At 37.5% G+C, this 26,144-nt stretch overlaps 1 protein-coding gene across 2 annotated transcripts in view; it reads left to right on the top strand.

Moving 5' to 3' along the window:
- CNTN5 (contactin 5) overlaps positions 1-26,144 on the top strand; it is a 272,212-nt gene that overhangs the window by 219,187 nt on the left and 26,881 nt on the right. For both annotated transcript variants that reach the window (XM_086613912.1, XM_086613903.1), the window contains exons 14-17: positions 8,279-8,437; positions 8,865-9,014; positions 20,568-20,638; positions 23,853-24,087. In XM_086613912.1, coding sequence (XP_086470038.1) covers positions 8,279-8,437; positions 8,865-9,014; positions 20,568-20,638; positions 23,853-24,087 — 615 coding nt within the window. The remainder of the gene's footprint in view (positions 1-8,278; positions 8,438-8,864; positions 9,015-20,567; positions 20,639-23,852; positions 24,088-26,144) is intronic.

Here is a 26,144-nt window from a genome sequence, read left to right as displayed (position 1 = left end):
GGCACACCAGTAGTCCAGCTATCTCTATTCTGATTTTTCAAAAGAAGTGATTACTAAAGCAGAAGGCTCTAATACAAGATAAATATGCATGTTGTGTTCTGACACTAATGATATGACCACAAACGCAGTTACCAAACACCCAAGAACCAGCCAGGAGGCTTGCATCTCACAGATGTCTCAGGTGTTCTTATAGCCAGCAATGTGTCAGGTTTTGTTCAAGACAATGCCCGCTTGGTAAGTTAATTTGATTTTCAAAGCTTGTCATCCAAAAAGGGCTTATTATGTTCTTATTTCCCCACTGTAGAAGCTGTAGAAATTTGAAATGAAATATGCATTCATATTTTCATGACAAAGGATATGTTCATGATCCTGTGATTCCACCATGTTTCAGTGTAGAGAGATTTAAAACACTAAATACTCCGTCATAAGAAAACTTGACACTGTGAAGGGGCTAACCTTTATTACCTTTAATTGGTCCAATCAACTACATTAAAAAAAGGTCAACAATGTTTTTCTCTTGATGCTTATTTAATTCGTCAGTACAAAATCCGTTACTCATAAACAGTGAGGTTTTGAAGAACTTCAGCAGAACTCATAGTTAAGAGCAGAAGGCTACTTCTTACATTCACTTTTGGCAAAATCCCTTTGCTCTTGAAACTGACCGTTTCTAACAAACTCATTTGAAGCATTGCCACAGGCTGCAGTAAGGAAAAGATTGAGTAAAAAACCTCCTAACAAAACCAGTTATTGTATATTTCTCGCTCTTCTGCAAGTTTGGAGAGTTGGCTTAGAAAAGCATCTGCACAGTTCAGTCAAGAAAAATAGTGGGAGCTGGGAACGTCACACAGGAGTCTAACATGCTTTCACAGAGACCAGTATGAGGGTCTCTATAGTCTGATAAGACTAGAAATCCCTTTCACCTGCTCTGGGTGATACTTCTGGTGCAGCAGCAGATTCTGAGAACATCAGGGAGTTTCTTTCAGATTAGGGGATCACTGCAAAACTTACCATGATACCATTGCCCAATGTGAACTGGATAGTGCTTCAAACATTTAAAGCTGAGTGAGTGATTTTTCCTGTATAAACCTCTATATTGTTAGCAATGACAGTGACACCACAAACACCAATGATGTAGGTTATTTTTCAGTTATCTCTTTCTTCTATCACCTTGCTTTTTAGGATCATTTTGACTGAGTTAGTTAGGAATACAAGGTTGTGAAGTAAAAGAATTTTTTAGTCTGTGAAAGATTCAGTGCCTAATCAACAGTATCAACTCTCTAGTATTTTAATATTTATTTAATAAATGAAAGCTTTTTGCCGTAATAAATTACTGGGCTCAATAACTTTAAGTTGTCAAATAAATTCCATCACTTAAGTCCTATTCGTAAATTACTCTTGCAAAGCTGGTTTACAATACATAATACTCAAAAGAGTTAGTAGCATTGATTGCAAACTACTCAGATGCTGATGCTGCATTACACACTGCCTTAAAACAGTCTATGCAGCAGTCAGCTCATCTCCAAATTATCAACTTTCTTTCAGATTGCTCCGCATACTTGTTCTAGACACAGTGCAGCCTGATCTCTGGTTTCTCAAAGGAGCAAAGGATACTAGTCCTAAAATAACTTATTCAATGTTCAGCTCTCTGCAGTGTAAACAGTGTAAACTGTAATCTGTAGTGAAAGTTGACACTACAAGGTAACCAACTCTGGGAGAGCATAGCAAAGAAATAGACTGCTACATTAGCTCTTTGCAGTAGCCAGACAAGTTTGCTTAATTTTTTAATTCGAGGTGCTGAAGAACAAAAAGTGCCATCTTTGTAACAAAAAGAGGTCAAATAAATAAAATGCAGATAAATTATTACTGCGTGTTTTCTTGTATTCATCAACGATCACATAAAAGATTGTTTCAACACATCTAGTATTTTTATTATTTTATATATTCATATAAAATATTTTTGTATTACATATACATTATAAAATATGTTTTAGGAGAAACTGAAAGATAAATAATTTATTGGTATCAGTTCTGTTACAAATAGATCTGTGATCTCTAAGCATTAATACAGTTGACTTTTTTTTCAGTACTATCTCATTGGTCTTTACTTAAGGGTTTGAGTAGATACAGATGCCAGGTATTTTCCAGGTATTTTAGTAATAGTTCATTCACTTTTGTTTGCTTTTTTTATCCTTTTCACTCTTGCTGCTCAAAATGGGTTTTCTATTGTTAGAGATGTCCATAGACATTGTGCTTTTCTAGAGGAAGAAAAAAAAATGTCCAGTGTTCTTAATTCTCTGCGTCACTGCTGTACTTTGGAAACTTATTAGCATACACAAAACCAATTAAAATCCTTTAACTATACAAATATTAGTACAATATTCATGGCAAGAAGATTCCTTAAAAAATAAGATGGAAACCAACTTTCTTCTACAATGCATAACATGTACTGTAAGACTGTGCACTGAAAGCTAACCAAATGCACTATGTGTGCCTGCTGCAAGTAAAATGAGCTTTAAGATCAAACAGCTACCTGGAAGATGTAAGATCTTGAAATAGAGCAGAAAGCAAGCTTGTAGTGTGAAGGGATGAAAGCCTTTGTGACTACAAACTGTGGTTTAAAAGTACACGTTTTGTGGTCTAAAAATAAAAAAGAAGTTAAAGCTTTTCATCTTGTAGACTGGCAAAACTACCAATTTAAGCAAGAAATCCACTCTCATGATATATTTTTGGAGAGGTAATGTTTCCTCTGAACTCCACTGACCTGGAGCAAATATAACACAGGAACTGCTGGTTAAGTTGACCACACTGCTCCTTTCAGGTGTGATGTTGCCAATAAAACTTAAAGACAAGCACTTGGGTTTAAAGGCCATCAGACTCGACATTATTAAATGGAACGTAAACAAGGTCAGCAGAATATTGCTGGTCCTTGAAATTACATTTGAGCTGTAGCAAAGGCCATGAAGATGCCCTAAGCACAGACCCCCTTAATTGGACTCACAGAATAAGTTTGTAATAGTAAACTGGTCTCTGAGGCCAGTGGTACAACGCAGTTCCCATCCACACAGCTACATTCCCGATCTCCCTCCCCTCTCAAAACTGGATGGGCACAACAAACTGCCCCAGCCCATGGTAATCCATTAATTGTCCCAAGGCATTGGCTGGGAAGGTCATAATTGCACAGGGTTGAAATTATGATAGGGACTGGCTGACTATATAATAGCACACGGGATCAGTGCTAGAGTTCAGATCTGTGTTTTGGCCCTTTTTGATATATCAATGTATCTGAAACATTTACAATATTGGAAGATAGTATATTACTGTAGAAGGAGCATGAGACCTTTAACCCACAGATTCCAGACTGAAGCACTTGCAGCTATCTGATCTTGTAACAGGACCTTTGTTATATCTTCAATGGTGTGAAAGGGAAAGAGATTCATATCTTTAGAAGGTGGGTTTTCTTAAGTTTAAAAAGACCCTTTGTTCTCTCTAAGAAACCTTTTTACAAACCTCAACTTAATTCATAACTTCAGTTTAAAAAAGTGCCTGGAAACAAGTACTAAAACACAAATCAGATGTGGTGATGTTCACGAACTCAATGCCTGAAAGAGGCCCATGCATTTCTGGGAGAGCTGGTGCCCACACTGTGACTGCAGAGAGTGAAGGAGGCAGCATGGATCATAATTGGGACAGCTGGCAAGTGAAGCCCTGCAGTGCTAAAGGTAGTCAGCAGGACATGCCAATGAAAGAGGCATGTCCAAAATTGACTTTCTTATGCTATTTGGGATCTGCTAATTATGTCATTCACAGTGCAATCCATAGGATACCGCTACTTTTCCTCCTAAGGTGAAATTTCAGTTCATGTTCTCTGTACTGTCCATACATTTTGTGTTAAGTCACAACTACCACAACACGAAGATCCAGCTCAGAGGCTCCAGGCTACAGTCTGGCATCTGAGCTCACAATGCTCAGCAGCTTTCAAGGAGTTCTTGCCCAAATTCTCTACTTTTAGGTTTCTGAAAGGTAGAGAAGTCATCAGGGCAAAGGAGCATGAAATGACATGTGTACTGACAACAGCCTTCTCAGACAGGACGCCAGCAATTTCTTCTGACCCTCATCCATGGAATGAGTCAAGACTATTCAGGTTGAAACATTGTCTTCTCTTTCTTACCTTCCAACCCTGGATCTAACCTCCCTGTCTGTTCTGCCACTGCTTGGGGTATAAGCTCTCCATCTGCCCAGGATCCCTATGTAGCTACTTTACAGAAACCACGTGGGTACACCACACGTGGAGGGAATGGAGATACGCATGTATCCACTAAAGCCATAGTGTCTTTTTTTTTTTACTATATGTCAAACTTCTTCTTCACCCTCTTATTCCCACCATGTGCAAACACTTCATCTGTCTTAGGTGGGCACAGCAAGAGGGATTTAAGCTACAAGAAACAGTCAAGCTCCTGCTTTCTCAAGCACCTTTTCCATCATTTTGTAGTTACTATCTCTTTCTTGTTCTTTTTTTCATGACCTCTCATCTTCTTGATGACAAGCCAGTACACCTTGTCATTCAGAAAGCAAAATCTTCAGGTCAAAAAATCTGTGTTCATGAACGGGTGCGTATCAGGCTTCTTAGTTGTTCAGTAAAAGTACGAATTATCCTAGTCAGGCTGCAGTGTAGTAAATCAGTGCACATTCTGGGATTCACAGGAAAGGGCACTGCCTCACCAAATGACTACGGCTATTATTGGTAATGGTCTTTCAAGAACTCTCACATTAACTTTGTACCGTGGCAAGTAATCTAAAGGACCTCTCAGGATGATCATTCCAACAATAAAAAGACACATAAAACAAGTTTGCCAAAATGCAGTCATGCATGTCCTGAAAGGAAGTATCAATCTATGAAATTCCTCTGAAAGAAGATAACCGACTAATATCCTTGATGCTGAGTTTCCAGTGCTCCTAGAGCAGCATAAGAGCTTATCACAGCCCCAAATGTCTTCTCTATGAAGGTCGACTGCACTGCAGTGCGTTTATGACCAGTCATTTTCTGTGTAGTTTCCAGAGAAGCATTTGAGCAGACCGTGCGTTTTTTCCTCAATTGGCTATTCTCAACTAAAAAATTGTTTTAGAGATCCTGAACAATAACACAGCCCTTGGGAGAAAAACTTCTCTGCATTAGCCATCCGGCTGACACCATGAATGATTACATCCAAGCATAAAATTTAATGAGATTTCTACAAAAATGAGTGACATCTGCATAGCACTCAGGTCCTGGCTACCTGTCATACATTTGTCATCACTGAGACTTTTGTCCTTTATTAATCCACTTTCAAGAATGCCTGCTGTTGGAAATGGAAATGCTTTTTAGCAGTCATCCTGCAGACTGTAAGAGCACACATCTCAGAAAGCGTAATGACACATTGTCATGACTAGGAATGCATTTAAAAGGTTTAAAAAACATAAGAGAGCTCCGACAACAAAATGTATTGAGAATTTAGCAGGAGACATCTACAGAAATATATTTTACAAATTTTTATATAAACAAGACGCTTGCTCTTTTGCCTATAATACGGTGACTAGAAACTCTTTAGCCACACTCGGTGTGCAGGGGAGAAATATTGTTCTAGAGGAAAAGTATGGAAGTATTTCCCTTTAATTTTGTTTGCACTTGGGACTATGATATAATTCTGGGCCTAGGGCTGCAACCCAGTAAAAGCATTTGATTTTATCAAGATCCCAGCTTACCTTTAAACTTTCCCTCATGGCTACAAATAAAAATCCCACTAGTATTTTCCTACATCAACAGATAGCCTGAAACAATAGCTGATGGAGATTGAAGATCATCTTATTTTATTAAATTAGCCCCAGGACTTGCTATTCTGAGCTGAAGGCTTGACCTGGTACTTCCCATCAAAGAACAGCAACCACTTGGCAGGAAGGTAGGAGTGCAGAGGACACATCTTACCGCAATGCTTTCTCCCAGGAAGAGAAGCAAGACCCTTCAACTGCAAATGAAGATGGGACTCCAGAGGCCAAGAGTCACAAGGTGTTCAAGGGGTGACACCATCTTTTCCCAGCACTGTTTGTGACTCAATGAAAGGCACTGACAACAGCAAAGTTAATCCTGCTGAGCAGACAGAACAGCGGAAGAGGAGACACTTCCAGCACTCGAGCTGCTCATCACACCTGGCAAAGTGGAAAACCTTGTTCTTCCCATAGCCCAGAGCAGTGCCCTGAGCTCCTGCAAAGAGGATTGCAGTACATTGTGGAAAAAATCCTGTTCCATCATACGTTCATAATACTAAATTTTGAGCAATTCCTTCCATTCCTTTAATTGACAGAATTGAATCCTCTGAATTCCAAACATTCATTTGTGTTTTTCATTGCTATTATTTCTGAATGACATATATTTCCAACATTTTAATGTCAATTATTTGCTTGTAGACTATTGCCAAGCAAACAGAGGCAAGTGAATAGTGTGATTTCCTTTCTTGTTTAGAGAATTCAATGTCTCTTTCACTCTGAAGCTCTAGAGCCCAACTATTATGAAACTCTGATCATATTGTTGTCACAGTTCATGTAAACGTGCTTTTTTTTGAAGGCATATCAGAGGAAATATAAAGCTGTTTGCAGCTGCAAATGACAAAAAATCTCAGCAACTAAAAATATTTCCATTAATGGCATTTTTTTTAGCCTTTGATATTCAGATAATTTTGTTTCTACTCATGGTCTAAGGATTCTAGCCAGTAAAAGATTTGATTGCATGAAATAGCACAAAAAATAAATAATGCTGAGCTCAGTAATGCAGAAATCCTAACTGCAACTGCCACTTCAAATGGAAGCACCAGAACCAAGTGTTTGCCGCCGTGATCTGCAGGTGCTGAGCTCTGACAGTTCAGCAAGTGGGACCACACTGCTCACCGCAGCTCCTGGGAATGGAGTTACCCAAAGGATCTGCTCCATTACAGCTCATCATACACACAAAGAGCATTGAGTTCCCACAAAAGCGTAGCAGCAAAGTTGTTTTCATCATCATCCTTCCTGCAGTTTCATTTTGGGAGAAAGTCTCCAGCAGTGTATTTCTGATTTCACAGGCCTCCATCTATGTGGGAACAGAAGCAAAACCTCATCCTTCAACAACAGGAGGATGGAAAAGAATCAGAAAGGTCTTGGATGCCAAAAAAATCCATATTTTTCATAATTAGTTATAGCTATTAGTGTTTTACAGAAGTATTAAGTCCCGTCTTTCAGGACTTACATAAGCACTTAAGTATAAGAAACCACAAGAAAGATGTTTATTCTGCATTTACCCATGACAGAGACGCACATTTTCCCCTAAACATCTGATTACAAAAACTGTGGAAGAGGATCCTAAACCAGAAGAATCTTCCTTCCAATTTAATTTGGCAAGTGCAAACAAACAGTGTTTTCTAACACCAGTAATATCAATATCAGGAAAAATTAAAGAAAAAAATTAGAGGTGGGAGTGAGACGTTATAGCCACATTTTTCTTTACATAGTCATGTTTCCTACCAGAGGCCTCACTCACTGGATCAGTCACATGGCCTACACAAATGGTGATAAGCATATTCTCATTTGGTGCAGCTAAATGGAATAAATAATCCTTTAATTCTCAAGTGAGAAGTTGTTGTGGGTTTTCTGCTTGTTTTTAATGGAACCATAGCAATTATCAGCCTTCAAAATATTTGGGTTGGGGTTTTGGTTTGGTTTTAATAGCTTTCAATCAAACAGTTAATGGACTTCCAGCAGGAGAGTAATCCAGGCTATTTCCCTGAATGAGTGAATTTGAGAAAAAAGATGAATTTTGTATTCTTGATTCAGTTGTTAATATTATCATTGTTCTTCAGGAAGCACATCCACCTGTGCTTAATTTTGAACACTGTTTGTCTTTCCTGCTGGCACAGATGTGATTGCGACTGTTCCACCTAGCCTGGATGCTTCTTAAAGTTGCTCTTTTTTTCCTTTAATTTTAGGTTCAGAACAATTATAACAGAGAATTTTTTTTTAATCCGTTTCTATTTCCAGTTCTTCTGCTGTCATTCTGACAAGTTAATTGATCCTCACCCATGCAGCATTTAAAGAGTATAAACAATCACGATTTGCCAGGGGAAATCATGGAAGTGAGATATCTCCGTGATGTAGCAGTGTGCATTTTAACCCTGTGTATTTCATGGATAGTGAACTCCACCGGGTCCCTACAGAATGCATCTTCTGTATTATTGCTGATGGTGTGGTCTTTTTGATTATTCCACTTTGTTTCTAGGTCCTCCTGGTCCCCCAGGGGTTGTAATAGTGGAGGAAATTACAGACACCACAGCAACACTCTCCTGGAGTCCTGGGGCAGACAATCACAGCCCTATCTCCCTCTACAACCTGCAAGCACGCAGTCCCTTTTCTCTTGGCTGGCAGACCGTAAAAACAGGTGAGAAAAACTTTCAAACAGCACAAGTAGATTGATCAAAACTGCTGCTCGTCACAATAATAACCACCGGCAACTGCGGGAACAGTTACTCTTTAGAGAACAATGATAAATTAAAAGCACTGATTTATTTTTTTTCTTTTTTTCATTCCTTTCACGTTACTTAGCAACAGCTCTGAAAGGACAACACAAAGACATCTGCCATGATGCATCTGTGAATATGCAGAAAGCTCACCCCTATATCCTTCAATCTGTGTTTTTTCAGGAGTACCACAGTGCCAAAAACCTACCTGTGATTTCCAACATATTAGGTCTTTGATGTCTATCATTTCTGATGGCCATATTGTATCACAAAGTCCACGTGCCATTGAGACACTGCATGTGAGCTTCGGATTTCTGAGTGACCTACACATTTCTTTACTGTCTTCAGTTCCAGATGTGATAAGTGGTGACATGGAGTCTGCTATGGCTGTGGAACTGAACCCTTGGGTGGAGTATGAGTTCAGAGTTGTAGCAACCAACAAAATTGGGACCGGAGACCCAAGTGCACCATCACGAGTCATCAGAACCAATGAAGCAGGTAAGAAGAGGATAAAAAGGTTAATTTTCCAGGACTACAAAAACCAAGAACTATTTTAAAATAATAATAGAACTATTCTCTTGTCCCTGGTACATATCTGTGTGCTCAGTCATCATTGCTCCAGGGTGATATTCTTTGTAATGGGGGAGCTAGTTTGTTTTAATTACAGGAATATCATTTAATTTACAGAAATTTGAAATAAACCCATTCCCTGCTGTCTTACTCCATCTAGGCTGCCTTACTCTACATCTTACACTTAAGCCACTGCTGCCTGCCCTCTGGCAGGCTTCCACCATTCTTCGATTGCAGACTGCTTTGTAGTCTCTTCACACAACTGCTCCCAAGCAGCCTCTCCCTCCTTATTCTCCATCACTTCCCTCCTTGAAGATGCACAGAATCTTTTTCAGCAAGATAGGGAAGCCATGGGAAGCTACTTAATTTGAAATATCTTGTGCTCTAAAGTGTTTCTTTGTCATGCACACTCTATCATGAACTGTTAGTGCATTTGAAGAAATTTCATTCTATTTCTGACTGGGATGGTACTGTGGGAGTCCAGGAAAAATGTTATATATCATATCTGGATCCCTTTAAAATTACAGTGGTCTCGGAAAGTTTGGAATCATTGACAGCAACTTGGGCAGAATGAAGGGAGATAAAGAATTGGGAATCTGAGAAAAATTCCTAGGCAGCTAGAGAAACATGTTTTAAGAGGCAGAAGGAGATAGGGTTTGAACAAAGCCTCAAGAGAGAACTGCATCTCAGAAAACTTTCAGATTATTCCTCATTTTTCTTTGTTATTCAGGAGACCTAGACAGTTTTGATTTTGTTTCGGTGTTTCTTCAGCTGAACAATTTATAAGTAGTTTATTAATCATACAGAATAGAAAAGCACCAAATTCAAAGATTCCACCTGAATTTGAGAGTATAGCTGATTTTGTAGTTGTAATTATTCTGGACAAATACAGTAGTCGTGTTGCACTCTGTCTCTCATTAAGGGAGATTATAAGAATTACAAATGGCAATGCCAAAATATGTCTCTCTCATTCTGAAATAAAATTCCTATCTTTTAAGGTGTGTTAATCTTGTGCCTCTGCTCCATAGTTCACCAGTCTGTGTATATGCCACCCATAAACATTCATAGCAGAACGTTCACACTGATTTTCTTAGACAGAACCAGAGAATCAACTGGATAATTGTGGCTGGAGGGGATCTCAGGAGGTCTCTAGTCCGGCCTCCCGCTCAAAGCTGGATAAACTGGCTTCAGAGCAGGTTGCTCAGGGCTTTGTCCAACTGAATCTTTGAAACCTCCAGATTTTTCATTTTATTTCTGCTTTAAATAGCTGTGTAGTTGCTAGCTGATATTAAATTCCACTGTGCAATCACAGAACTGAAGTGATTTGATTCCCATTCATGCATGTGGAAGGATGCTTCTTTTCTAGCTCTCCCCCTCATCTTATGCAAGTTCCTCACAGTGTGAAACTTGATAACTTTATAGCAGAAGCTTCAAATGCTGCGTACTTTGTTCCATTAAGAAAAGGATGAAAGGAAAATGAAATAAAAAACACAAGCTACTTTAATCTCAAATGATTTTCAAAAAAATCCTTATTTCACCACCATTATTCTTTCCTTGATTTTGTACCGTATTTCATTGACTGTGAAAATTCTGCTGGACCCAAATGTTTGAACAACTTCTCTGTTTATTCAGGTGGTACATATCAGAGAGGACACAAATATTATGGAAAAATTTTATCCTGTAATAGGTTGCACCCCTGGGATTATGTTCTTTCAGGTTTATGAATATGTTCCCTGTTTTTGAAAGAATGGTTCAGGATTTTAATCAACCAGATGTATTTAAGCTGTGAGTGAATGTTTTTCTCACAAACTGAAGTTCGAAAATGTTAGATTTCATGTAGCTGTCATGTTTTTTAGGTTTGCCAAACAAAGGCAGTGTTTGCCAAACAAAGGTTGTATTTACTAAAATACATTCCTACAACTCTAGTGAAAGTCTTCTTCATGCACATTCACTTTCAGTATTCCTTTGGACAATCATTGCAACTTTACCCATGTAAAAATGAATTGATAAATCATCATAATGATCAGTAATAAATACTGTCCTGGTTTTAGCTGGGACAGAGTTAGCTCTTCTTTTTAGCAGCTAGAAGAGCTCCGTGTTTTGGTTTTACTCAGAGGCTCGCTCTGAGAAGAATGTTGATAGCAAGTTGATGCTTATAGTTGGCACTGAGGTCTCAAGGACTTTTCAGCTTGCCGGGTTCTTGCCAGTGTGCAGGAGCAAAACAGGATAAGGGGGGAGCATGGCCGGGACAAGGGATTCACGACTCTCCTTACGATTTGTACTTGGACTTAAGATTGAGGGCCAAACTGGCCAATTAGTATTCATGCAGCGTCATGCCCAGTATAAAGGTGAGGGACAGCCGGACAGAAGGGCTTTTGCGCTTTGGCTCTTTCGCTGCTTCTGCTCTTTTGCGCTTGCTGCGCTTTTGCTCTATTGCCTTTTTTTTCCTCTCTCTCCCAGTACTCCCACTCTCGGAGTACTGTCTCTCTTTCTCTCTGCCCTTCTCTATTTTGGGGCCTCGCGTTCATCTGGGATTGCAGCTTCAGGACGAGATGGGCTTCGCATACGAGGGGGTGGTGAGCACCTACACTGTGTATTAAATCATCTGTATTAAATTGTTCTTATCTCAACCCACGGGTTTCCCGTTTATTCTTTCATTCTCTCCCTCATCCCTGTGGCTGGGGAAGGGTGAGTGAACGACTCGGGGGGGGCGGGTTGGTTGCCAGAGTGGCCTAACCCATGACAAATACATAAATAAATTGTGGGACAGACAAAGCTTACAGTGTGCAGTGTATTTTCACCCAGTGATTGGTATTCATTTCTGGGTAATGCCCCACTATTGCTACCATTGAGACTCTGCCACTGAACAAAGTCTTTAACTGAGTGTCAATGATCTGTACTCCAGTACATGGAGCTCCTCCTGATAAACAGTGCTGTAGCTGATAATAATGCATCTACGTTCAATTATTATTGAATAATAAATCAGTAATATATTAGTTCAAATATGAAAAAGGCCACGCGAGATTTTTACTTGCACTTTCAGCTTCCCAGTTAGGAATACCTTTTTGTTATCAGAGTTACAGCTGCACAAATGTCGTGTTAGAAGGGAGTGTTTTGCAGTATGACATTGAAATCCAGACAGGTGCCAGTAAAACAATTTAACAGCCTTCAGAGAAATTGAAGTTGAATTTATTTGGTGTGCCTGCTTAAAACAGCATGGTACCGCAGAAGTCTATTGTCATTGTCTCAATTTCAAAAGACCTTTCTTTTCTTTAAGAAAAAGTTTGATTTCTGTTTCAGTTGTGAACAGTTCAGGGTTTTGTTTTGGTTTGTTGTTTTTTTTTAAATAAAAAAGATAGATGCGGTCTCATTTTTTTATCTACAAAGGGAGTGAGAAGACAGGAGTTACAGAAAGATATAACTTCCCAATTTGTTAGAAAGTGCAAGGAGTTGTGAAGTTGGAACACCACCACAATGAACTCTGCTTTAAAAAAAAACAAAACAAAAATTAAATAAAAAAAATCCACCCTATTCCACATGATTCTTTGCAAAATAGCATGCTGCTTATAATTTTTGTGAATTATAATGAAATGCCAGAGACTTCATGACCTGCTTCACTGAGGCAGCCATTTTTCCTGTTCTCCAGAGATTCCTGAAGTCCAGAGCCTGTTTATCTTTGTCCTCTGACACAGGCCTTTCAGTGACTGTGTGAATTATCACCCTTGGTATAGTTTGCGGACGCCAAAGACAAAGAGACAGGAAAGGTAGTAACAGTTTTCATTGGGTCTCATATATGGTTTTCCAAACCAGCATATTAATATCTATGGTAGTGTATGACCCAGTGATGTACTATTTTTCAGAATCTCTCCATCACTAATTTTTTTCTGAAAGCTTCAAGGGAAAATCCCTATTAACATCAGCTTTAATATCAGACATCCCAATTCTTAAAAGTCATGGATGTGAAAGGGTGTTATATTTCAGAAAGAACAAAGCATCAGCCTCTCTACTCACAACCCAGGCAGAGTAACTTGGCTATTTATTGTGATGTTAGATGTGCCCTGAAATATTAGTCTCCTAGCAGAGAGGGTGACTATGGCTCATGCTCAGGCGAGAGTTGAGATCCACATGGCTCAATGATAGCTGTGTAGACAACACGCAGAGGCAGCAAATGTGTGATTCTGCTTCCATTATTTTATACTTAAATGGAAATCGACATCTGTAATTTAATGGCAAAAGCTAATTTGACTGGAGACAAAAGTCTTTTTCTCTCCCCGCACCTCACTTACTTTATCACTTCTTCCCCAAGATAGTAACAACATTCTCTATTAGTCCATTATCTAAAAATACCCATGGAAGCAATACTTGGGATAGTGTAAGAAAATCAACAGAATAATAAACGGGTTTCTACTTGCTTTAATTTTCTAATTAAACCCTAATCTTGTTACTTAGTTCATATTTAGTTAACATGATTGCTTTTCATAGCTGCGTTCATCGGAATGGATAATACCGCAATTTTCTGGCACATCTAACTTATAGCCAGCTGCTGCATTTCTGTCAGTTCTAGCCTTGATACATATTTTACAGGTCCACAAGGTGAAAAGAGCCAATAACATGAATTTAAACATGTCTGGCATTCCACTAAGGCAGTCGGGCATTTGAAGCCTGGGGCAAAGCATCAATTACATTATCTATTCATGGGGAAACATGGGGAGAGAGAAATTGAGTAGAATCAAAGTTTAACCTGCTAATCATGCATGCAAACTTGATTTTATGAGGTAACAGTGCAATGCACTCTATTATCAGATTGTACACAGACTTTATTTTTAATAAGTCCTTATTTTCCATTAAGTTGCCACTAATCTTAGCTAGAATTTCTTCATAGTATAACAAGAAATGTCTCTGTCCCAGGAAAAAAGTTACCTTCTTTAGACTGGCTTTGTTTTAGAGTTGTTTTTTTTTTTTTTTCTGTTGCTGGTAGCGTTTTATTTGTTTGTGACCTGTATAAAAGAAGTTTCAGCATTTCCCATTATCATAACTATTTTTGCCCTGGAAAAAACGAATAACCTGCTATATCTGTGACATTTGGAGATGATTACCTGGGCTACTAAAGCCTTTGCAGAAAACGTGATTTTCCATAGGAAAAATAAAAGAAGAAGAGAAAGTAGATGGTAATCATTGACTGAGTGGGTATATTTAGAACAAATAGGCTACCAACATGTAATTTGCAGGCTCAAACTAATATACAGTGTATATTGACAAAGAATCCAAACATGTGTGATACTAAAAGACATAACAGGAAGGCTAAGGAGTTAGTTCTCTGGCACACATGCCACAACATTTGAGATTTCAATCTTATATGTGGTGATTTGGAGGCTATTCAGACTGAGTCTCGCACCCACACATGACAGTATTATCAGTGAATAGAGCTGAATTCTGTCCCTTACTGTATTCCAAATATTAAAAATACAGAGGAAATGAGAACAACAGAAATGCAGATCCTGAGACCAGCTGGGGCATCCTTAATTTCCAATAGTTGAAAACAGTGTATCATCTGCTTCTGAGATGCTGACACATTTTACATTTCATTTCTGAACAGATGAGATGTGAAATGTTTTCCTGGGAGGGTGAGAACTTGAGGGCTGGCCTTTCACACAGTGAAAGGGTTTTCACTTAACATCTCCCTGTTTCCCAGATGCATACGCAGGAGAGAGAAAGAGATGTAAAAGAAAATAAGAAAAAAACTGCTGAATGTGTTGTTGCTTTGGTCCTCACATTAGGAAGTTCTCTTGAGCTGGTGACAAATCCTTTTCCCTCTAGCCATTCCTTTTCCACAGCTAAGAAGAGTTGATTTTTCAAACTACATCTGTATTTTGAAAGATATAAAAAGCTCTAAGAGAAATAAATAACTGCAACTGAATCTTGAGCAAACATTTTCTTAAGGACTAAAGCCAACTTTAATAAATCACCTCCCCAAAAAGTGTATCAATGTCAACATTTTGCTTTCTTTTACTTTATTTGAAAAGATACTTCAGAATTTATATAAAAAATATCCATGTGAAAAATATCTTCATGAATATAGGATTAAAGTAGAGTAAGAAAGACTTTGTGATTAAAGTATAGCATTGGGATTTGGTAATCTGAACTCAGTTGCTTATCAGAAAACTCTCTATAAATTTGGGCAGCTCACATTAGCATTTCTTAATCTAAAAACAGGAAATTAGTAAGACTCTTGCTTCCCTTTATCTTCCCTCTATCTCTCCTAATCAGATTGCAAAATTGAAGGATATGGACTAAACCTCACAACATGTTTCTAAAGCAATAATATAATCAGTTATAATCTTGGCTGCTAAATACTTTTGTTCTGCACAAAAATTAAGACACAATACAAAATTGAGAATGTCATGTCTCTCTGTAATAAACAAAACACACAGAATTGAAAAAAGCCACTCGATATTGCCTTGAAAAAAGACAAACCAGAAATACTTTTAAATGATTAATTATTCATTAAGTAACATTTTTAAAATTTCTTTACAAGATTGGAATGTTAAAAAGAAGACGATATGTTTTTCAAGTACTTTCAATTTTTCCAGGTTCAATGTGACATTTTATTGTTCTTCTATAAGGAAAGGAACTTCCAGTACTTAAAGGGGGCCTACAGGAAAGCTGGAGAGGGACTTTTTACAAGGGCGTGTAGTGATAGGACAAGGGGCAATGGCTTTAAACTGAAAGAGGGGAGATTTAGATTACATAGAAGGAAGAAATTTTTCACTCAGAGGGTGGTGAGGCACTGGAACAGGTTGCCCAGAGAAGTTGTGGATGTCCCATCCCTGGAAGTGTTCAAGGCCAGGTTGGATGATGCTTTGAGCAACCTGGTGTAGTGGAGGGTGTCCCTGCCCATGGCAGGGGTTTGGAACTAGATGATCTTTGAGGTCCCTTCCAACCCAAACCATTCTGATTGAATGATTCTATGAATTTAGAGCTAGAGCAGTCAAAAAATTTTTTCCAGTTCACTGGCTGAAATAAAAATGGGGAGAGTAAAACTTATTTTAAACAAAACATAGATTTTCTTTATTTTCTTTAGCAAAGTAGGAGTAAAATAATAATTTTGGATTAAAAAAAAATCTGCCAACTCAAACCAAGATACACTCATTTGTCTTTCCAGTTTTAATTTTTCTAGTTTTAAATAAAACTGAAGTAAAATTCGGATTACACCTCTTTTTAAAACATAAATGGCTATGTTTCATTTGTTATAATGTCAAAATGAAATATTTAATGCTTTTCAATATTTTGCCAAAAAGTGAGTACCCAAAATCTCTGAGCAGACTCATCTTTACAGTCCACCAGAATCCATAGTTTTCATTAAAAAAAAGAAAAAAGAAAAAAGAAGAAAAAAACCGCAAAAACTAAAAATAAAAAAAAAAATCACAACAACAACAAAATACATTACCCATTCAAAGTGAAGGAGAGGAATTTTTAAAAGTCTTAACGGAAAACCTAATTTAAGCACCCTAAAGCACAGAGCAGTTTTCTAAATGCTAGAGACAGTGGAATTCGGGAAGGAAAGCTAACATCTACCCCAAATGTTCACGGTTGCATAGCTATGGTATTACCACTTCCAAAAGCTTCCCCAAACGTTACATTTAAATGCAGATTTAAAGTATGTAGGTGGCATTGTCGACACTTTTCAGCACTTTATAACCACTACTCCCATACACAAAGCCCTCAGCTGCATCACTGCTGTGCATACATTTTGTCCTAAACAAAAACTGCTGCTTTTCATGCATATTTAGATTGTAATGATAAGATACAAAGAAATTATTAAACAATTCACCATGGCTTCATATATAAGGCTTTACCTTTCCCTATCATCTTTTCTTCATTTATATTTTAAGTGCATTGTCAAATGCTTCATAGGGCTGCTGAGGGTTGCATTCTTCATGCCTGCTCTTAGAGAAAGTGTTAAGGTGAGGGTTTTCTTGGTTTAGAGGAGGTAAGTTTTAATGGTGTTTAATTTCACATTCATTTTCAGCATATCACAGTACTTTCATGAAAATGGAAAACAATAAACAAATCCTGCTGTTTCTGTTCAAATCAAATTCCTGGCAAAGTCATTTCAAGATTTCTGTGTTGCTCACCAGCCTGGGCTGCGGCACCAAGGACACTATTGCATCTTCCACAGCCAGGAGGAAATGGCCTGCCTCTTGCAGGCAGGGTCGGTACCTTGAGTTGAGTAGTTAATTAGTAGTTCATTATATTCAACTCAATCCAGCTGGCTAATAATGACTGGATGCCATATTTCTGTTCGTTTACCTTAAGTGGAAGATTCAACATCAACATGTGCCAGCATGCACCCATTATTTACTGCGACCCACATCTAGTCACCTTGTCTTTCAGAACACATTTTTGAGTACTATCTGTTGTTCCCATTATTGGAATGACAGAGAGACCTGGCTTTTAGCTTCCAACCTTACCAGTGGCTGAAGAAACAAAAGAAGAGTTGATCTGATCCCAAAGAGTTTACAGTCTAAGAATAAAGTAGAAGACAAGTGAGAATAGGTAGCTGGCAAAGGGGTTAATGAGAAGGCTTTGATCAGAATGACAGACATAGATCAAGTTAAGCGTAGTCACATGTTATGATTCTAAGGACCAGTGTTAGCCAAGGAGCGATTCATTTTCCAGTAGGTGACATTCTCTTACCTTCTTGTTAAATGAGATATATTAACACAGCAAAGGGTTCTTTGCTACTAGTTGAAGTGTATTTATTCAGAAGAAACAATACTGAATTTCTCAGCTTTGACAAACACTAAAGAAAAGAGGTCGTAATGTCCTTGTCCCCCAGGAACATGGATCGTGTGTCCAGGAGCCGAATTTAGTCGTCATACTTCTGTATTTGGTGCAAGTGCGTCTCCATGAGTGTCACTGCCAAGAATTAACAACTTAAAGACTGGGGGAAGTCACTAATTGCATGGCAATAAACTTAGGCTATGAGTGTGTAAATTCAGATATAACACTGATATAAAGCTGATGCTGCTGAAAGGGTTGCTAATATATAACCTCGGTGCCTCGCAAAAAACGTTTTCTTTTAATAGTTTTCTTCACTTAACAGTTACTCATTCCAAAACGTCCCCCTCTAACTGCCTATGCTCTGCTTTGCTGCAGTGCAAAGGAAATTTATGCCTTTGACACATTTATTCTTTTAATGGTTATTCATTTGAGAGAGTTTTGCTGTGTGAATGCACATATTAGTTTGGTGCAAAAGAAATTCATCGTTTTGACAGTTTTATTCTTTTAACGTTTATTCGTTTAAATAGGGTTTCAGTCTGCAAAGCTGTTAACAAGAAAACTCTAGAAAGATGATACTGCTGGTTAAATAAGTCCATCATGTTGGATGCTTCAAAGGAGTACAGTATACTCTCTCATCAGTAACGTGGCATCTACATAAAAACTTCATTTATCTTTATAATTTAACAAAAAAAAATCTTAGAAAGGCAAGAGAAAAATGAGTGCTAAACAAGGTTTAAATATGTTCCATTAGAGATGGCATCATAATTTTTGCATGTTAATTAACTGGCAGATGATTCTTCATCTGCATCTTTTCACTGTAGAATATTCAACGCACTGGTTGTTTTTATTTCTTTGTGTGTTTGTTTTTGAACCAGAGGGCAATTCCTCCTCGTTCAGTATTGTATAATTCTGTTTCTGAAAAGAAAATTTGAGTAACTTTTTGCCATGTCAAGATTAGATCTTAGTTTAACCTAGTTCATGTCTCCAGTCAGTAGAGTCGGAGGGATTGTTTAGACAGTTATCTTTGGATGGAATGAACCACCCCAAAGCTCTGCATTCACTGGAGAAGGAGCCTGGACTACAAGGTCAGCCTGGATACCTGGTTTCCCACTAGCTAAAGTTAAACTGCAAAGCATTTCGATCATCTAATTGTAAAGAATTCAAGAGCTTTCAGCAGAGAGTAACTATGAAAGATTATTTAGCATGTGTGTAGGAGGAAGGAAGGAAGGGAGGAAGGAAGGGAGGGAGGAAGGAAGGAAGGAAGGAAGGAAGGAAGGAAGGAAGGAAGGAAGGAAGGAAGGAAGGAAGGAAGGAAGGAAGGAAGGAAGGAAGGAAGGAAGGAAAGAAGGAAGGAAGGAAGGAAGGAAGGAAGGAAGGAAGGAAGGAAGGAGTCAAAGGCATCATGTTTACCAGGTGAATCCAGCTTTATTGGAGACATTCCACACATTAGAAATCTCCTCTATCAGTCTGCTAAGAATCACAGACAGAAGGGCTCTTACTTCTTTTGCAACAGTGTAAATCAGAAGCAATTCATAAGCTTTGTGGGTTTGCTTCATTTATAAGAAAAAACAGAATCGTGCTTATGTTCTTTAAAGGGGAGTTCAGAGTTCAAAAAGACACTACAGAAATGAATACTGAAATTTTATGTGAGCTTCCAGGATCTAGTAAAAACTGCACTTTCATTGAACTTAAGCTGTTTATGGTCAACGTGGGAAATACAGAGGACTGTGTACATTTGTTTTAAAGTTTTGGAGTTTTTAATTGTTCAAAGGCACATTGCTGCTCAATAAATAAGTTAAAGAGCACACTTACTTAAGACTTTAACAGTCAATGCCTCACAATACATTTCTACCAATGACCTATGTACTGCTGTAAGGAAGAAAAGACAAAATTTCTATCTTAGGACATCTTTAACCAAATAAAGAATGCAAGCACTACCTGCTCACCATAAATAAATTCAAGACGTTAGTCTTTTTAGGAACTTCATTAGAGGTACCAAATAAGGTAAAAGAAATTATACCATTCTAATGGAACAATTAGGATTTCTGAAATTTTACAAAATGCTATAACCCAATTCACACTGATAATGATAATTATAATTTCTTTTAAAGCCATAAGGGTGGTCTCGATTTTTAAAGAACTCTGGATAGTACTGCTTCCAGCATATTTCAAGAAATGATAAGAGATGTTTAAGGATGATTACTTTAAAATTTCTGAAAATTATCTCCCTGGTAAAACATGCAAGAAGAGATTTACAAGTACTAAAACATTCTAAATCACTAACGACCTGGGAAATAGTATAGACACATTATTTATGTCTTTAAGATTTTACCTGAAGTCTGAATTATGTCAGGTTCCCTGGCATTTGATTTTGAGTTGTCTGTTGGAAATGTTAACAAGACAATACCTGTTTTAGCTCTTAGATGATCTGTACATTGAAATTTTGATTAATCTACAGAAGACATAGTGCTTAAGGAGTGTTTTATTCCAGCTTATGTTTGGTTTGAGTTTAGCAACTTGACTGTGGAATTCTCCGAAATGAAACTTGAGTAAATTTTCTTTACCACAGAGTGCTATGTTTGTTATTTCTGTTCTGATTTAACAGCCTCATGTCTTCTGCAGCAACTTATTACTATGGGGAAAACTTCAATAACTTGGACATTCTGGTTTGGTTTTTTTTTCCCTTTTTGCTCACAGTTCCAAAGACACCTCCAGCTAATGTAAGTGGCAGAAGTGGAAGGCGACATGAATTAGTAATAGCATGGGAGGTAAGGGACTTTTTCGATTAAAGGTTTTGTTTCGTATTTACTTCTTTGAGGACAAAGTAAAGAGTACTGTACTGGGGTTTTCTTACAGCAAATCTTTTGTGTTACAGACATGAACACAAAATACTGTTCTTTAAATATGTTCTAAGGTTTCAAAGTAATGTGCATTTTCATGTAGTTTGACTAGAGGGTGTTATGGTGAATCTAACCTACCTAGCAGCAGCTCCAAAGTTGTGCTAATTCATCAGTCTTTTCTTCCTGATCTACTGCTTGCATTGATTTGACTTTTCCAGATCTTATGTAAATGCTACATCAGATGAAATAATAGCTAAAGGAAGAGAAGGAAAGCCTTGTAACTCTTTAAAACCTTAAATTAAGAAAAAACTTATATTTTGTTAAGTATTTCATAAAAATACAAAACTAAAGACCTGAAATAGACCTTTATTTTGAGAAAATATTTGTGATGCAAGATGCAACACAGATGTATGACCGTGTCAGTGGGCAATTGAAGGAGTGGGATTTGTTTTCTCTGCTAATCATAAATAACACAGTAGAACAGAGAATTTTCACGAGGAGTTTTCAAAACTTCTAGATTTATCATGAAGAGTTTCGGATTCAGAAAATATAAATAAATATTTATATACACAAACACAAAACCAAGAAAAATTCCATTGAATAAAGACATGGCGTTTTAATGAAAAAAGTTTTAGCCTAGCCAACAAGAGAGATTCAGATGGTAAAAGACACACAGAATTCTGACTAACTGCTTAAAATGGCAAACGTTAGGATATCTGAAGAGGATATCTGCCTTCTGTCAGCACGTCTGCCTTCTCCAACAGCAGCTACCTGAGACAGCTAAGACAGAACTGATTTCAGTTTGCAGTTTGCTTTATACTCTATAACTATAAACAACAGCATCTCTTCTATTAGGAGAGAATTTGCTGAATCCCAAACAAAAACATCAGGTGGCTAGAACTGTAACTGATGTAAACTGGCCTAATTTCAGTCCCTAATATGATATATTAGTATGTAGTATTCATACAAAATGTGTTTATAGTGTTCCCTAGGTGACTGGAATGGAGTGTGTTATATCTCCCTCTCTGTCAAGGGTTGAAGTTTTCTTCCAAAAGAAACCAGAGAGCCATGGGTCTCCCACCCTGCAATACAGATACAACAGACAGTTAAGAATCAGCAATTGCCATAACATAACTTTCAGTATACGTTGACTTTTTTCCCACAAAAGCCCACTGATGCTTCTTCACTTACAGCTGAGGAGTGCAAACTGCCATTAAGGCAGAAGGTGTCTACCCTTCCCCCTTGTTTCCAATTACCTCGTTGTTTCCATCAGTACCTAGTGCTGTTCTTCCTAGTCTTAATACTTTCAGCACACTATTTTTCACATATACCTCTTAAACTGCATAAAGTCATTAATCAAAATAAGATTACAACAAAACCACGGTATACCATCTGTGTCAAACATAAATCGTGAAGTCGGCATATGTACGTTTTTTAATAGTTTGAAAGATTGCTACCATTTCTAATTATAGTCACTGTCTCTCTTCAAGAAATGGTAAAAAGATAGAGCATAACACACAAAAAACATTCAATTAAAAGTAAGTGTTGAAATTTCTGCTGAAGAACTAATCCTAGTGCATTGGATTACATGCCAACAATTCACTAACAGACTACTGTGCTGTCTGGTTTAGGCACTGAATTTCCATAAGGTACAACCACAGTGCAAGTTAGCATAGCTCCAGCACAATCAATCTATGTTTTTGCAGGATCCAAAAAAATCTTATTGAAAAATCTTATTGAACAGGCAACAAATTCAACAAAGTACTTTGAAGATGGAAGAGACACTGAGATGGTATATAGGTCTTTGGGAACACAGGAAAAGACTAACCTACCTAGGCTCCTGAATTATATTCAACAGGTTCAAACAAAATTTTATTCACAGAACTTTAATTCACAGGCTGTGTATTTAGCATATGCGGTGAAATGCAAGGGTTCTGCTAATTCTCGGTATTTCTGCCTTTTTTTTATAGTAACTGCCTACTGCCAAATCCATAAGTATCGCAAAGAGATGCAAGGCTCCTCCTTTCCAACTCAAATTACTAGATTACAAAGTCTGTCTTGGTTTTGCCTCCTCTGCCTTTGGAGTCAGGATTTATTTTTTTCTTGGATGTGCAGTGCACAGCTTCAGAAGAATGGGTAGAAAATTGTGCCTGCAAGCGAGGTGACTGGTGATGAAGCATTCACTTGCAATGTGGAGGAGAGAGGATTTGGTGCCCCCTGTACCCCTGCTCTGATTCATATGTTCATTAGCTGCAAGTCTGATGGGCACTTCAAGAAAGGGAGTTTGGATGCCCTTTTTTCAAGATTTCCCATAGGCTTAATTTGCTGACAGCTGCTAAACATAACCTAATTCAAAGTCCAGTCCAGTCAATAACCAGTCCATTGACTTTATAAGAAATGTAGGCAGTAAATTAGTGTGAAAAATTCCATTCCTTGAACTGGACACGTAAGATTTAGCTTTTGCAGTGCCCAGCCTGTCAACAGATAAATCCCTTTGCTGACTGCCTGCTTATGGTAGATGTGTCCCAATTTAAGTGGTTGATTTCACAGATCTTCCGAGAAGAGAAAAACAAATGAGATTTTTTTTTTTTTTACCAAGACTCCATTTTAGGGTTAGGATGACTAGATTTATTACAATATATCCTAAGTCTCAAACTGAACCTTAGACTTAAATCTCTAAGATTTGACACCTCATTTGGGTACAGAAATTAGACAGGCTGGCACCTAAATCCCAAGAGAGTGCCACTGCAGTAAGTGTCACTCACATCATATTTTAGGAGCCCTTAACAATATGTTGCTCTATATTTCTAACAAGGTAACTGGAAGGGGCTATTCCACTAAGAGACGGATGGATAAAGCATTAATCACAAAGTAGAAGATAAAGAAAAAATCTTTCTGAGCCCAAGAGTGTATTCAGTCCTGGGACAGTGACCTAACTATAGTGATCAGGTGAAAAAATTCTCTTACAAGGTTCCTCTTCAGAAGCAATTGTCCCTATGTGTTTCCAGGCACGATAAGTAAAATCCTATAATGCAAGTGTAAGGGATGACCCTCACACAAGCAGATTATGGTCATCCACTGAGTGACTGCTTTCTAAATTAGTAAAACCATGTCTGATCAGTACCTGAACTTTACTTTTTAGCCAGTGTCAGAAGAGTTTCAGAATGGAGAAGGATTTGGATATATCGTAGCCTTCAGACCCAATGGAACACGTGGCTGGAAGGAAAAAATGGTGACATCTTCAGATGCCTCAAAGTTTATCTACAGAGATGAAAGTGTGCCACCTCTGACTCCATTTGAGGTGAAAGTTGGTGTTTACAACAACAAAGGAGATGGTCCCTTCAGCCCTATTGTGGTCATCTGCTCAGCTGAAGGAGGTCAGTTCAACATAAAGTTAACTTGTATATTGTGAACTATATTAATCTATTTTTATATAATGTGTCCTATTATACCATGCTTTTCAATTTTAAATTTAAAAATTCTTTGCAGAAGTGCTAAGCAACATTAAACATATTTTGCAGAGAAGGAGCTGAACTAACTTACCAAAATTACCAAGAAAGCAAGTGGCAAAGTTTAGGAATAGACTTCAAGCCACATCAGTCCTAATCAAAAAAATCTCTTTTAGTGAAGGTTAATTCCTAATATGAAATCTGTAGTCTTAACTTTAAGCTGAGCTGCTCTAACAATGAGCAAGCAAAGGCTGATATTTTCTAATGTTTCTGAGGTTCATGATACCTTTTTTCATGAGCTAATCAGACAACAGCTCAAAGACCCAGTTATGAATGTTCATTTTCTGGTTAAAGGATACTAAAAGTGAACAGAATGCATTTTTTTTTCTTTTTTTCTATTATTTTCTCTTTTTTTTTAGTTAATTAGTACAAAATTTCTGAATTTATGTTTATGTCCAAGTATTCTATGTGAATTATATTAATAGTTCCATAGAACAAATGAAAAAAATTTCTGGAAAACTACTATGTCAGTGATATAACTCTCAACAGTATTTTGCCGGGGGAGGGGGGGGAAGAGACTAATTTGTACTAGTAAAAGTAGTTGTTCTGTATTGACATGAGCCAGTGTGTAGAAATTTCCATACACACAAAAGGTAAATAAATGTTATCCACAGGAATATTTTGAGCAGCTCTATTACTGAAGGTCATATACTTCAGTTCTTCTTTACTACACTATCCCACTGTTTCCTGTTAAGAAAATAAATAAATACAGTTCTAGTGCAGGAGGGAGGAATTATACTGTCTCTACAAAAATGTAGTATGAAGTTAATAGTATGTTATGTGAAGCTGGAAAACATTAAATGTTATTCCATATTAGCCCACAATAAATGTGTAATTTTGGTACCATGATCTACTATTATTCTCTCACTGTAATTATAGAGGTTGGAAATGCTGGTTTTGGTAAAAGCAAAGTTCCAGTAATTTGTTTGTGTTCCACTGTTTGGATCAGCGTTACCAAGTATTCATATTATTATAAAACCAATTATGTCTTAAAATGCAAAAATTGCCTAGTACAACTTGAACATTTTTACAGTTGACTTTCCTGTTCCTCAATGGAAAATGATACCGTGAGACTGATGGTGATGTTTTTATTATTTAGTAATTTCATACTCTTATCAGAATGTTCAATAAAAACAGTTTTAGAAGGGAAGAGAGACAAAACCTTCATGGATTTATTTTTATTTTAATAAAAACTGAATGCCAAATTGTAATAAGTAGTCCTTTGCTTGTAGTTAGGACAAGGCTGGAAACGGAATAATCACTAATGTATATCTCAATTTTTCTAAAGTTTCTTTTAAAATATGAACTTTACAAATGATGTGAATAGAATTATTAAAACTAACTTTCTAGGATCCCAGAGACTATCTCTAGAAACCAACTTTTCTGATGATAATTCAGTTACTTGACTGCGCCTACTCATCACAGCTTTGCTAATTCAGTCTTTGTATGTTTCTGTACATTAGACTTTCCTTTGGTAAGAAGATTTCTATGTGGCTAAATACTATAAAAGACATATTTGAGGAAAAAATATGGGACAATACAGTGCAAAATGAATTTATAAAAGCTTTTCTCCAGAATAACCCTAGGTGATATACTAAAAATTTAAAGGAGCAATGAAACAGCTTATTACAACTGAGTTCTGGGCAATATGGAGACTGGAGTTCTGGACAATAGACATTTCAGCTTGCTATGAAAAAAAAGGGAGAACCGGTTTTGAAAGAGGCATGGACTTTCGCACTTCAGGAGCTAAACAACTGAAGGCACATTTTCTCAAGGATTTCAGTTGAAGAGGAGATATTAAATAAAGATTGACGGTACAATATATTACGGTCCTGGGGCTGATCCAGCAAACCCTTATCTGACTTGATTTTTGTGACACACTCAATTCACTGCTCTGCAAACATCTAGAATAAAGGCCAAGGATA

The sequence above is a fragment of the Tauraco erythrolophus genome, chromosome 1 (genome assembly GCF_009769465.1).
Source record: "Tauraco erythrolophus isolate bTauEry1 chromosome 1, bTauEry1.pri, whole genome shotgun sequence".
NCBI lineage: Eukaryota > Metazoa > Chordata > Aves > Musophagiformes > Musophagidae > Tauraco > Tauraco erythrolophus.
The sequence above is the reverse complement of the archived record's forward strand: the minus strand, read 5'-3'. Positions and strand labels throughout refer to the sequence as shown.